The sequence below is a fragment of the Corvus brachyrhynchos genome, unplaced genomic scaffold (assembly GCF_000691975.1).
Source record: "Corvus brachyrhynchos isolate BGI_N302 unplaced genomic scaffold, ASM69197v1 scaffold3, whole genome shotgun sequence".
In the NCBI taxonomy this organism is placed as follows: Eukaryota; Metazoa; Chordata; class Aves; order Passeriformes; family Corvidae; genus Corvus; species Corvus brachyrhynchos.
The window spans coordinates 13,095,407-13,109,198 of NW_008237619.1; the positions used below are offsets into that span (position 1 = coordinate 13,095,407).

Consider the following 13,792-nt stretch of genomic DNA (forward strand, 5'->3'; position numbering starts at 1 on the left):
GACGTGCAGCGTGGGCGGGGGTCGGGGGGGAGCGGGAGAAAGCAGCGGGGCTTGGGGGAGATGGATGCAGAGCCAGTTGGTGAAGCGGGCATGGCTTCCCGGAGCTACAGTCTTGCTGGGCAACCCACTAATTCTGAGTTTGTACTGTAGGCTGGGTCTGTGAAGGCAGGGAAGATGCCAGAAGGGGAGAAAATGAGACAATGTAAGCAAGAAGAGGAGCAGCAGCAGAAAGAAGAGGAGCGGGAGGGTCTCATCGAATTCTACAGTTCCTACCAGGAGCTATTCCAGTTCTTCTGCAGCAACACAACCATCCACGGGGCTATCCGCCTGGTGTGCTCCAAAAAGAATAAGATGAAGACAGCCTTCTGGTCTGTTCTCTTCTTTCTCACCTTCGGCTTAATGTACTGGCAGTTTGGGATCCTCTACAGGGAGTACTTCAGCTACCCTGTCAACCTCAACCTCAACCTTAACTCGGACAGGCTGACTTTCCCGGCCGTGACGCTGTGCACCCTCAATCCGTACAGGTAAGAAACAGGCTGCAGAGATGTTGACTGCTGTGACTTTGATGAGTGTAGGAACACGGCACAAACTCACTGTGGTTCTCCTCATGATCCTCGACTGCCCACTGTTGTAGCGGTGCCGGTGGAAAGGACGCTTTTCAGAGGGAGGCCTTTGCTGCTGCAGGGCACGCACAGTGAGGCATGTGGGTTTAGGCAGCGCTGCTTGGTGGTGTATGTTAGCAGGCTGCAGTGTAAAGTGCCACAGGGCTAGAGCAGATTTACTTCTCTCCTGCAAGATAGCCTCCAGCAAGGGGTTAGATTTACAACTCGTGGCAGGGATGCCCGGAATCACCCCAGCAAACTTTGCTGCCTGTCTTATTCAGAGCTGTTTGTGTGCTGGTTTTCTCTCCCCCCTCTATAGATACAGTGCCATCCGAAAGCAGCTGGATCAGCTGGACCAAATCACCCACCAGACACTGCTGGACCTCTATGACTACAACATGTCTCTGCCACAAAGCGACTGGTCCACAGTGTCCACACAAAGGCGTAGCTCAAGGAGCCTGCTCCATCATGTCCAGCGCCATCCTTTGCGGAGGCAGAAGCGGGATAACTTAGTCAACTTGCCAGAGAACAGTCCTTCAGTGGACAAGAATGACTGGAAAATTGGCTTTGTTCTGGTGAGATCCCTAGATACCCTGCGCCCTACCCACTCCAGTCTCTGCCTGGCTACTTTTGTCTTGTTAGACCCTTGGCCATGCCTCTCCTTACGTAGAAGTCTGATTAATCTCCACTGGCTATTGCTAATGACAGATAAAGGTAGAGCTGAATCCTTTGCTCCATACAGTCCCGCTCCCCAGATTCTGCCCCTGTCCATGTCCCAGGCCCCAGGGGACATGTCCGTGTCAGTGTACATCTCTTCCTAAGAGCAGGGAAACCTTGTCCTTCCTGAGGGTACATCAGCCTTGCAGTTGCCTTTGAGAGCTGTTTATCAGCATCAGCTGCTGCATTGCCCAATAATAGCAAAGGAGAAAGTATTTGATGGTCCTGGGCCACCTGAAATGTGATCATGGTCGCAACTGCTCTTAGGTAGCAGCTTCCTCGCCCTAGGGTATCTGTGTTTGCATTTAAAAAGGCACTGAAGGACTGAGGCTAATCACTCTGCAGTTAACTGGAGTTCCCACAGGATCACAAACGTTTTTCTGGACACACCCTGAAGGAAGGGCTCCCCACGCAAGAATTTAAAGCTCCTGGTTTTATACCAGGTAGAATTTATGTGCAGATTGCCCTGCACACCTTGCTGCCTCCTGGGTTTTACTCAGCCTCGCTTATTCACCTGGCGTTTCCCTTCCACCGAGGAGCTGCCCTGTGTTTTCCCCATACCCTGCTGATCACCTGTTGGTCACACACAGGAGTTCTGTGTAACTCTTCACTGCCTCGGTCATCTCCTGCCTGTGCTGAGGGAGCACAGCTTATCCACAGGCAGAGCCTTGTCTCCTGGACAACAAGACTTCTCTGACATGGCTGGTTTTCTCCTTCTTAACAGTGCAATGAAAACAACGACTGTTTCCATCAGGCGTACTCCTCGGGAGTGGATGCCGTGCGGGAATGGTACAGCTTTCACTATATCAATATCCTGGCGCAGGTGCCTGATGCAAAAGCCCTGGATGAGTCTGACTTTGAGAATTTTATCTATGCTTGCCGCTTCAATGAGGCAACGTGTGACAAGGCGTAAGTAGTGGAAACATCCCTGCAAACACTTGTTTTGTGCCTGGGTTCGAGGGGAATCGAGGAACCCACATTAGAGAACCTCTTTTCTGAGGTGGGGTCGTTCCTTGTTCAGCTCCCATTGTGTCAAATGATCTTCCTTGAGTCTTTTCTGTGGGTTGTGCTTATCAGGGTCACAGGTTCTATGACCTGGAACTATGAACCTCAGAGGATGATTTCTCCTTTTTCTGGGTTCCACACAAATGAAATAATTATACTGGTACAAACGCCAGAGCGGGCACAGATGTACAGCGTAGAAGTATTTTTATTCTACTCTCCACAGTGGTAAAGTGGTACATATCAGCCCACATACAGGAAGAAGAGAAGAGAGAGTTGATACAAAAAGAAAGTAAAAAAATATCCCACTTTTCTCCTGCCATTATTGGTCAAAAATCCCCAAGGAGGTAGTGGAACGAAACCCATCTGCAAGGGAGGAAAAGGGGTAGGAAAAGCTAAGAGTTTCATCAGTATTAGGAAGATAATACAGTAATTGCTAGCACTGCTAAAACCCATTTGGGCTCTGAAAAGCAGTATGAAAAACCTCGTGGAAAAACCTGTCCAGCTCCGGGACATTTTTTACAGCACATTTTAATTGCTTTTCCGTGTTTGGGCGAGTTTACATAACAAATACTGCCCATCTGCTGTAAGCCCCTCTCCCTGCTGATGGAAAACAGAGTTGTTCCTTTCAGAAATCCCTTCCCCTTGGTTTCACAGCCCTTCTCATTCTGTGTAAATGTTTATCTTCCCCTCTCAGGAATTATACCCACTTCCACCATCCCTTGTATGGGAACTGCTATACCTTTAATGACAACAGCAGCAGCCTGTGGACATCCTCGCTGCCTGGGATCAATAATGGTGGGTGAGAGGCACCCCTTGGTGAGTAAGGAGAACAGCTTAGCTCTGTTTTCCCTAGGAGTTATGGGCATCCTGCTGTGCTTAGTACTGGTGGTGGCAGATTGCAGCCCTGCTCTGTCTCGCCCAAGCTGTTTTCACCCATGTGGAGACAGCTGTCTCATGGACATGGCTGTCCCTCACTGCTGCCCACTGAACTCTCTCTCTCTCAGCAGTGCCTGATCCTTATGCTCTTTGCTTCCTCTGGTCTTGTGCTGGCCCTTCCTGAAGTCGGCTGCTGAGCCACAGTGCTGTGTTCCTGGTCTTCACCTTCTCCTTCTCCATTTTCCTCTTTCAAGAAACTGACCTATTTGTGTTCCTAAACTCCCTGAAACCTTTCTAGGCCAAATCTTCAGGCTTTTCTTCCACCTGGCTCCAAGTCTCTCCATGAAATCTCTCTCAATTCCCAGTTGTGTTTTTTCTCAGCCACAGTGATGAAATCCAGTTTTCTCTGGCCTCTTCTGGAGCCTCCAGCTTTGTCGCTGGCCTCCCTCCAGCCACTCTCTATTGCTGCCAAGCTTTGGTGCAGCCCTGGTTGATGTCTGTCTTTTCCTTTATCTCTTTCAGACTCCCTTTTAACCACCCTGCTCTCCCTCCTCTGCTGCACCACAGCTGGCCATGACCTCCCTCGCTCTCTGATATTCCCTCAGGTCTCTCTCTGGTGGTGCGCACCGAACAGAATGATTTCATCCCTCTGCTGTCCACGGTGACAGGAGCCAGGGTCATGGTCCATGACCAGAATGAGCCAGCCTTCATGGATGATGGGGGTTTCAACGTTCGTCCTGGCATCGAGACCTCCATCAGCATGAGAAAGGTGAGGAAGCAGAAGGGGTGAGAGCTGTGGATGGGAGGTTATGGGGAGGTTCAACCTGTGGACCTAGTGTGTGTTTAAGGGAGGGGATTAATCACATGGAGTGAAGGGAGAGGAAGAACAGCTTGCTGGACTAGACGAGAAGCATTTGGCTGCAGTTTATCAGTGAACAATGAAATGGGGGCAAGCAGGGGGAGCTGGCAGCCCGAGGAAAGCATAAAGAGCAGATACTGATGGATGAGCAGTGCAAGGCATGGGAGAGTGGGAAAAGCACAGCAAAGTGGCAGTGTTCTGTGCAGTGAGAGTTTGCTGTTGCAGGAGATGACCATGCGCCTCGGGGGCAGTTACAGTGATTGCACAGAGGATGGCAGTGACGTGCCAGTGCAAAATCTGTACTCGTCCCGCTACACCGAACAGGTAACTCGCCATCACCCCTCCTGGGCCACCTTGTTTCCCTACTTTCCTGAAATGCTTCAGCCCCCTAACGGCCATTCCTTTCCTTGGGCTGTGTTACTAGTATGATGTGATACAGGCAGCAGTGTGTTTGGTTCCCTTGATCAGCCTTTTCCACCTTATGTGCCTCCCAGGTCTGCATTCGCTCCTGCTTTCAGCTCAACATGGTAGAACGCTGTGGCTGTGCATATTACTTCTATCCCTTGCCCAGTGGAGCAGAGTACTGTGACTACAGAAAGCACACGGCCTGGGGTAAGTGGACAGCAGGGACAGCAGAGCTCATGCACCACCTCAACCTGTTTGGTCCAGCCCATGTCCCAGCACACCTCATTGTCTTCAATGAGCTTCCTGGTGTGGGACATCCAAAAGACAGTCTTGTCTTGGATGATTAGCCCCTTGTGGAAGGAAACCTCTTCTGGGTTCCCTTCGCAGTCACACATCACCTTTTGTGACACTGTGAGCTTACCTGGATTTACTTCCTTTGCTGTTCAGGCTACTGTTATTACAAACTGCTGGCTGAGTTCAAAGCTGATGTGCTGGGCTGTTTCCACAAGTGTCGGAAACCTTGCAAGTAAGTTATCATCAGTCAGGCAGGAAGATTGGAAACTATTCCTAGAAATGTTGGAAAGCATTCACTGACCAGGCAAAAGCTTGAGTCAATAGCTGAGCTCCAGCCTGAAATGGTATTTCTCCCATCAGGAAGCCAGAAGGGCTGAGGAGCATCAGGGCTGGCTTAGGGGTGAGCTCCCAAGGACTGTGCATTCCACATGGTGGGAAGTGGGTGGAACTTCAGCATGGGAGGGAATCTCCATGTGTGCCTGGGGATGGCGAGACCTGGCCCTGTGGCTCCCATAGCTTCAGAGCTAACACAGCCTCTGGTCTCGCAGGATGACAGAATACCAGCTGTCAGCTGGATACTCCCGCTGGCCTTCTGCTGTCTCAGAGGTAAGCAGAGGGTGTCCTGGCGCCTCAGCACTGCTCCCACCTCCCATTTAGTCCTTCCTCAGCTGGTACTAAACCTGCAGGAGGTGACTGTGATCATGTAACACAGTTTATTGCACTTTCATTTCAGGACTGGGTTTTCTACATGCTTTCACAACAGAACAAATACAACATCACATCCAAGAGGTGAGAGCCCCTAAGCAGAGACTGTGTGCAAATGAGAAACCATCCCAGTGCAGTGTGTGTGTTGGAAATGTCAGAGTCACTGATGGGAAGAGATCAGGCATGGGACCTGTGGACAAGGCCAGTGGATTTGAGTCAGAATAGATATACACTGAGACTTCAGCAAGAACTGGGGACTCAATGAAAAATTTTGAAAGGGTTCAGATGCTGATATGAAAATAGTAAGCCCCAGGCACTTGCTGTGTGTTCTGGAGTCACAGGAAGTGTTTGTGGAAGGTGGGAAGGAGAGCTGTGCAGGAGCTTTTGCCACAAACATTGGGTTTTACAGTGCCGTGTCAGAAGTGCACTGTAAGTACCAAAGGTTGTATTTAGTGCAGAATGAGGGAGCTGCAGAGATGGGAGAAAGCCTCTGGGTGGTATGTGTGGGAGAAGGATGGGATGCAGAAGGGGACAGAGATAATTTGGCATGGTGAAGAAATGCAGGGATTGTGGAGTTGGGGTTACTGAGCATCATCTTTCATTCACAGGAATGGAGTTGCCAAAGTTAATATCTTTTTTGAGGAGTGGAACTACAAGACCAATGGGGAGTCTCCAGCCTTCACGGTACACGCTTTACTACCACATCTTCTCTGGCCACCCATTCCCCCACGATGTCCCTCCACTGTGACAAGCTTTTGTTCCAGCACCATTGCTGGATATTGAGTCTCTTCCTGGGGCAGGGTGAGGGGAAGGCCCCAATAACACAGGGAAGAGGGAACAGGCAGGGAGGCAAAAGTCCCAGACAAGGGCTGTCCTCATTGTTCTTTCTCCATCTCCTGCAGGTAGTGACTCTGCTGTCCCAGCTTGGGAACCAGTGGAGCCTCTGGTTTGGATCCTCTGTCCTGTCTGTGATGGAGCTTGCAGAGCTGGTTCTGGATTTCATCGCCATCACCTTTATCCTGGCCTTCCGCTGGTTCCGCTCTCAGCAGAAGCTCTCCCCGCCGGGACCCGCTCCGAACAGCCAGGATAACACTGCTTTCCAAGATGAGGCACCAGCTCTCAGTGCTCCACATCGCTTCACTGTTGAGGCTGTAGTGACCACGCTGCCATCCTACAACAGCCTGGAACCACGTGGGCCAAGCAGGGACGGTGAGGTGGGACACGAGTGAGGCAGCTGTTCAGATGGGTGGCAATTGGAGCAAAGGCTGCACACTTTGTCTGTGGGGCCTGCGCTTCCTTCTTTCTGGGGTGCTGCACATGGACCATAGCAAAAGACTGCTCCATGGCTGGCCTGGGCTCATTGCTTTCACTTCTGTAGGCAAATTCTTCAGTCTCGTAAAATGCTATTGCTCGGGGGATCACCAGGCTTGAGAGTTGATCAAGTGTATGTACAGGGGAGATGTCCTCTTGATTTCCTTACCCTCTGTGCATGTGCACACCTTCATGTGCATGCATGCTTTCTTTCCCCTCCAACAAGGATGCTGCCACAGTTCTGGTCTGTCATTCATTAAAGAGGTTTGGCAGGTGTGACTGGCCTCCTCTGTGGTATGACAAGGAACAGGAATGGAGTCTCAGCTGGGCTACAAATCTCTCAACAGGCTGAGCTTTGTTAAGCTTTCACTAAACTGGTTGCTCTTTCCTCATTCTTCATGTCCAGCTCTGATCCCAAGACTGTGTCACCTACCCTCTCCTCCCCCAAGGAGAGGCTACTTGAGACAAGAGCCACTGGCACGATCTCAATCTGTATTACACACAATGCTCTGGAGAGGTGCTCAATGCTTGCTGCCAGTCCCAGGCCTGGGACAGAACACTCCTGGCAAAGTAAAGGCTCCCTTTTCAAGCTGCCTTTGTGGCATTGCTAGATCTTGGGTGTCCCCTTCCTTGGGATACACCATACATGTGTACATCCAGCTGTTTGATTGTTTGCCAACAACTCCGGGACAAATTGATCTCTACATTTGCTTGGCCCTCCCTGCTTTCTTCCGGAGGGAAACAAAGAGAGCTTGGCAGGATTATGCACACCCCCCAAAAATCCCAAACACTACCTCTGCTGCCACAGGGTCCTGCAAGAGAGGATCGGAGCAGCGCAGGTCATGCAGTGCCTGCTCTGCTCCACTCAGCCCTTGTCTGCTCCACCCACAGAGACTCTGCTTCTTCCTGAGGGAAGCACAGGAAAGTACTGCAGGCTTTAATCAAAAGTCCTTCCAAGGAAAGCCTTAGCCTATTTAATTGGACCACATGGGCAAAAATGGTCCTCTTCTCAGGAACTAACTTGGGAATCTTTGCACAAGAGAACACGTTTCTTGCAGTGAGCTTGCCATACTCTTTTCTTACAAATACTCAGACTTCTGCTGCAATGGTGTTTGCACTGCACTTTATGGGGCATCAAGAGAGCAAGGGTGATGTCCTTAACAAACAGGATTATCCACTTCACAGGACAAACACAGATACCAGAATTTAAGCAGTTTAGGCAAAGACCTGTGGTACCCTGTACCAAATCACATTGTGAACACCCGCTATTTGTTAATCATAACAAAAGAAAAACTTAAAGTTATTTTAAAAATTAAGGTAGATACACTGCCCTTGGGAAGTTGGAAGGGTTTACTGCAGTATCTAAATGTTTGCCTAATTTTTCCCTTTGAGATGCTAAACACGTGCTGCTTGTACTGCTCTTGCCTTGATTACCTAAATGCACTTTTCAATTCCCAGCACAGAGTGATTTTATTCTTCTTCACATACACAAATGCTATGTTCTTTATTGCACAAATAGACATGGTTTTTCAAATTTTATCCCAGTGCTCACCTGATGACTCTTGTTTGAAAGTGAAGATAATGTCTCTCTGCTGGGAATAGAAGCAAGTAATTCAGGGGGTGTCCTTCAGCAAGGGTGGCAGCCCAGCAGGAGGGAGAGTCCTGCAACAAGCACTTAGAGGTGTGGGAACATGTATTCCTCCTTGGGGGCCCCCTCTTGAAAAAATACCAGAATTTCTGCAAACATGAAAAAATCCATTTTCTGTGTCTGATTTTAAATGGAATAAAAAAGAGTAATGAATGAAATCTCAAAGTTGCCTCAGTGAAGGGACTTTCATGTTCTGTAAAAACACTGCCCCAAGAGGCAGAGCTAAAAGCTAGGTTTAGTTGCTGAAAGTAACTTTGGCCACAATTAAAACACAAAAGGCAGGCAGATAGAGGAGCTAGGATGCTGCACCCAGTTCTTGGTCACCAATTCAAAACTGCAGACTGATGCCTTGGGTATTTTCTAGCACATGAATGAGCAAAAACCTGACACTGGACACAAAGCTGTTTGCTTCACAAAGCCACCTTCCAATCAAGAAAGGAGAAAGAGCAGGTGCAACACCTAAAACAGTCTTTGTATACCATAAACATACGATGACTCATATGGTAAGCATGATCTTTCCTGAGTATCCAAAGAGCGAGACACGATTCTTCACATCACAGAACTATAAATAACCCTGTAATAACCATAAAATTGATGAGACCTGCTGCATCATGCATAGTTAAGTGGGTGATTAAAGCAAGATTAATCAGAGGCATAACTACTTGAAACACTAAGTTCTCTTCATCATAAAGAAATACAGCTGCAGAAGGTGGTCATGTATTTCCTGGGGGAAGCTTGAACCGTATTCTATCTCTTCTGTAAGAGCATTAAAATGCAAAAAAAAAAATGAGCTTTGACTGATGAACTCAAAGTAATGGCACCATTCAGGATAGCTGTAAATCCAGAGTTAAAAGCCTGTACAAACGTGAAGAAGCAGTTATACAAGTTGGTAAATAGATTAGCCCTCCCTGTCCTGTGAATCAGTGCAAAAATTGCCATCTTGGGAGAAATCAGGTGATTGTTCCAGAAATAATCCCTACATTTCTTGTAGGCTGACAAGTCCACAAATGAGCTCAGCAGATGTATAGTGAGCTTGGTCTGGCTGAGAACAAGAGGCAAGGCCAGCAGTGCTGGAGTAAGAGCCCCAAAAATGGGAGTGTTTCACTGAGAATGTGAAAAAACCTGGAGAAAAGGGAAGAAAGCATGCATGCATGGGGATCTGCAGGTCAGCAAAAGGCAAATTAAAGGTCTGAGCTGGAGTGAATTTGTACAAGAGGAGAAAGTTGAGGGGATGTGAACGCTCAGTAGTCACATGTGTGTTAGAGGCATAGCACAGTTATTTTGAGGACATGGAAAACATGCAGGGAACAGCTGAAGGTTGTGTCTTTTTGGACTGAGAACAGATACCAAAACTATTGTTTTTCCATAAGAATTAAGGTAATAGAGGAAATGCAGGGAAGTACAACATAAGTGTCTAGGGAAGCTAGAAAAAAAATGAGAAAGCCATCACTTGGGAGAATAAACAATATATTTAGAAGAACTAAACCCTGCTTACTGGAAGGCTTAGAGAAGCTGGACAGATAGGTCAAGGTTTGTCTGCACAGACTGAGGTCAAACCGAGAAGGAATTTGAGCAAAGGGTTACCAGGCTCTTGGGACAGGTTCAATAAAATCTAAGGGGTTACAGGCTACATCAAGAAATGAAAAGGGCAGCAGTGCTGTGGGTGAAAGGACACAGGAACCACAGAGATCAGGAACATACCACAGGCACAGCCACATTCAGTCACAGTTCTTTGTATTTAACAATATGCAATATTTAAAGGGGGCTTGTAAGCACAAGAGGGCAAAGTGCCTTCAGCTTCCAAGTGCATGCAATGAACTAAAAAAAGCTTATGATCTTTATTAATCTTTTAATAAATTTATGGCAAATTTATTTTTTTAAAAAAATAGTACAAAGGCTTTTGGAAAAGAAGCCTGGGAAGAAAGAACATAAAAAGAAAGTGTCATTTTGTCCTCTGCAGAAATCATTTAATGGGTCTGTGCAATGAAGGGAAGGACATTATGGGGCTGTTCATATTTGAAACCTGGGGAGCAAGTAAGGGTGTTCTGAACAGGTGTTGCACTCTATCTCAAGCAAAAAATAGGTCAAAGATTATCAGGAGTATGGAGGCTCAGGTATCCAACAGACATGGCTGAGTTGCCTATTTGTAAAACCTGTATCTTTATCTGTTACATCTCTCAGAAGAATTATTTGCTTAGAGGTCAGAACAAAGATAAAACCTCCCCATTATTACCTCTCTTCACCAAGTTAAGGCTTCCAACCCCAGTGGATACATCAGAGCAGGGACCTCTGTCACTTCCCAAGGAAGCTAGGTTCATTTAAAAAGTGTTGATGCTGCATTCCGGCTCTGAAGGAAAATCTGTCTTCCCAGCCATCGTTTGGTTACTCTCCAGCTGAGACAACAAACCCCACCACTGATGAGAGCCTGCAGCCTGCTTTGATCAGCACAGAGACACCTCAGGAGAGGCCAGAGCAATGCCTCAGGCATCTAGAAATATGAAGGTTTAAGGTATATCTATTTAGGAGCAGTATAGTTGAGGCTTTTCTTCCACCACATCTGAAGACATCAGGATGAAGCAGCTGCTATGGGAGCTGCACATTGCACAGAATGGTTTGGTTTGGAAGGGACCTTAAATATCATCTTAGTTCCAACTCCCTGCCATGGACAGGGACACCTTTCACTAGACAAGGCTGCTCAAAGCCCAATCCAACCCAGCCTGGAACACCTCCAGAGATGGGGCATTCATGGCTTCTCTGGGCAACCTGTTCCCATTCAAAGGCATGTTAAGCATGTTCCATGTTTAAAGGCAGAGCTTGAGTTTTTAATTAGGCATATGAAGAACTATTCTCCCAAAGCCTTGGCCTTGCTTTTGGGGCACATTTTGAACCCTGTTTTGTCTAGGATAACAAAGTGCAGGAGCAGCAGAAAGGCTGATGCAGTAAAGGATGGCACCTCAGAAGAGCTTCCGGTAGAACATGGTATTTCAATGCCTTCCAGAGGATTTATGGTTAGGCATGCAAGTCTTTGCAGACATCCACAACATGACTCATGAACTGGGCTCAACCCTGGGACAACCTTCAGCAGTATGTTCAGTCCCAGCTCTGTGCTCCAGAGCAGCTGCCAGCTTTGGAAAATGACCATTCAACACCCAGCCTTGGCTAGGGACTTGGACACTGCATCATCAACAGTCTAAAAATGCATCTGTCCTAAGAAAACATCTTCCCCATCCCCCTACATGAATGAGGCTGAGAACTAACAGGAAGGCAACACACAACACTTGGCAGGAATTGTAGCACAACTAGTTTGTTTGGGTTGTGCAGGCTTGAACTGTGTGGAATTTTAGACTGTACATGCTGCTTTAGTCCACCAGCCAGTCCAGACACCTTCCCTTCCCAGGAAGGCTTCCATCTTTGAAGAATTACTCTAGCTGCCTTGCTCCACATTCACCATTGTGAGTTGTTCTGGTGAGTTCGTTGTTCTGGTGTGATTTTGGTGATGTTTAAGACTGGATAATGATTGATCATAAGGGAACCAGAAGCCACAGGAAAGACTGTTTTACAAGACAGCTTTCATAGCAGTAGGGGCAGATAAGGGCACAAGTATCTAAATTTAAAAGAAGTCTGCACTGGACAAAGCTCTGTCATTTCCTTTTAATTAGTTTCAAGGGTACAGTGAAGCTGAACAAAGGGGCACTTACCTTTATTCCAGCCATGCTCCAAGATACGCTGTGAACAGCATCCTGCTCTTGGAGGTCTTCATTTGGGTCCTGAACTTATATTCCAACACCAATGGAGAATTGTTTCTGGGTTTAAGGATCGGAGGTTATTGAAATCTAAAGGCAGCACAGCCTGAGAGCCAGAGCTGCCACTAACACACTGATGCACAGGAAGGTAGTCGCCTGACCAGGACAGTGGCTGGACATTTGGTGGCTAAAAGTAGACTTGGCTTGGGCAGCCTCTTCCCCCAGAGCTGCTGGTTCACACATCTTGTTACAGACTTACCAGAGTCAGTCCAGCACAACTGGAACTACCATCACTTTGCAATGGGAAACCAGCCACTGCTTTGAGGGACAGAACTTCAGGTACATGTATGCTATGGAAGCGACAAAAGAAAAAAAAAAAGCCAAAACCAGTTTGGCATCCCAACCCCTTCCCACTCACTGACAGACCAGACAGACTCAGTAAGGTGGTAAATTGTGTTTCTTAGAGACCATTAAAAGTACAGGAGCTGATTTCTAGAACATGCCAGAGGAGATTACAGTTGTGATTGTAGAGGAGGTAAATAAACTGCACGTGCATGAGTGGCTGTGATGCCGTGGGCAGCAGAGTCCCTTGCTTTTACTAAGAGGGCCTTGGTGATTTGTTTTGCCCATGCACAGAGAGACAAAGGAGAGGAAAGGGAGCAGACACACAACATCTAAGGCAAGGAAATTAAAGAGACAGCCTAGGGGGACCTCAGCTCCCAGAGAGACAGGAGGAATGGGGCACCAAAGGCTTGTTTAGAAGAGTTCGAGAGAATTGCTGGTCTGGGGGCCTCAAGCTTGTAAGCCTACCCCCTAAAATGAGAGCAGGAAGTAGCACAAGCAGGCCCTGGCTCCTCTTCAGTAGATGCACTTCTGACCATCCATCACATCTCAGTTCCACAGGGAATTAGGGAAGTGCTCAGGGGACGACGGCTGCTTCACTCCAGATCTTCATCTCTGCCCTCCCCCGAGGTGAAGAGGAATGGAATTGCAGGGAGATGAACTCAAATGAAATGCCGGGACATGGAAGTGAGCATGCAAAACTTAGCCCCTTTCCAGGTGCCCTGGGAGGTGGAAAGGGGCTTCCCCAGCACACCCAATGAAACAAAAAGCATCTGCTCCTCCCATCTTTTGTACTTTGCTCTTATCTGGGAACTCCACTGATGTCCTCCCTGCCTCCTCTTAAGCCTAAACAGATCCCAGTGTATTCTAGAACAGAGGCAGAGCTTTCTAAATTAAAGGAGTACCCTCTTTCCAGTCTAGATTACAGGCTACAGCTCAGCTTGTTTAAAAAAGTTAAAAGACAAGATACACATACCTCAGAAGACTCTACAGAAACAGGGCAGCTCATTTAACCCATGTCTGACAACACATTCAAACAACTCACAGCTCTTGTTACTTTTGATGGAGAAGAACAAAGGAATTGCTCACAAAGCCACAAGTTTACTTCCATCAGAGACCACCCTGGACCTAAATTCAAGAGAACCCATAGCAATTAGGAGGATTCAGTTCGATAGGCAAGACCTCTAGAGACCTAAGTTGCCAAACTGGGACATCTGATGTCACTTTGCAAGATCCATGCCCAGAGCACCATCTCCCTTTGAATCCCCAGCTAACCATTTCAAGG

The 13,792-nt window shown here is 47.7% G+C and overlaps 2 protein-coding genes across 2 annotated transcripts in view; one reads left to right on the forward strand and one right to left on the reverse strand.

The window, feature by feature from the left end:
• Window positions 1–52: 52 nt before the first annotated feature.
• On the forward strand, window positions 53–7,015 carry SCNN1A (sodium channel epithelial 1 alpha subunit). The gene is made up of 12 exons (XM_008631807.2): window positions 53–524; window positions 922–1,177; window positions 2,044–2,228; window positions 3,019–3,119; window positions 3,806–3,969; window positions 4,285–4,383; window positions 4,554–4,671; window positions 4,912–4,990; window positions 5,307–5,364; window positions 5,492–5,547; window positions 6,072–6,147; window positions 6,366–7,015. Exons 1-12 carry the CDS (start codon window positions 175–177, stop codon window positions 6,690–6,692), a joined length of 1,869 nt encoding a protein of 622 aa, XP_008630029.1. The 5' UTR covers window positions 53–174; the 3' UTR covers window positions 6,693–7,015.
• Window positions 7,016–11,903: 4,888 nt separating this feature from the next.
• The window catches only part of LOC103614051 (vesicle-associated membrane protein 1), a 7,915-nt gene continuing 6,026 nt past the window's right edge, over window positions 11,904–13,792 (reverse strand). Inside the window, exon 5 of the mRNA XM_017731657.1 lies at window positions 11,904–12,515. Coding sequence (XP_017587146.1) covers window positions 12,430–12,515 — 86 coding nt within the window. The 3' untranslated portion in view covers window positions 11,904–12,429. The remainder of the gene's footprint in view (window positions 12,516–13,792) is intronic.

Coding starts and splice junctions, on each gene's coding strand:
- SCNN1A (XM_008631807.2), top strand. CDS start 175: ATGCCAGAAGGGGAGAAAATGAGACAATGTAAGCAAGAAGAGGAGCAG. Junction 3,120..3,805: donor GCTGCCTGGGATCAATAATG/GTGGGTGAGAGG, acceptor ATATTCCCTCAG/GTCTCTCTCTGGTGGTGCGC. Junction 6,148..6,365: donor GGGAGTCTCCAGCCTTCACG/GTACACGCTTTA, acceptor CATCTCCTGCAG/GTAGTGACTCTGCTGTCCCA.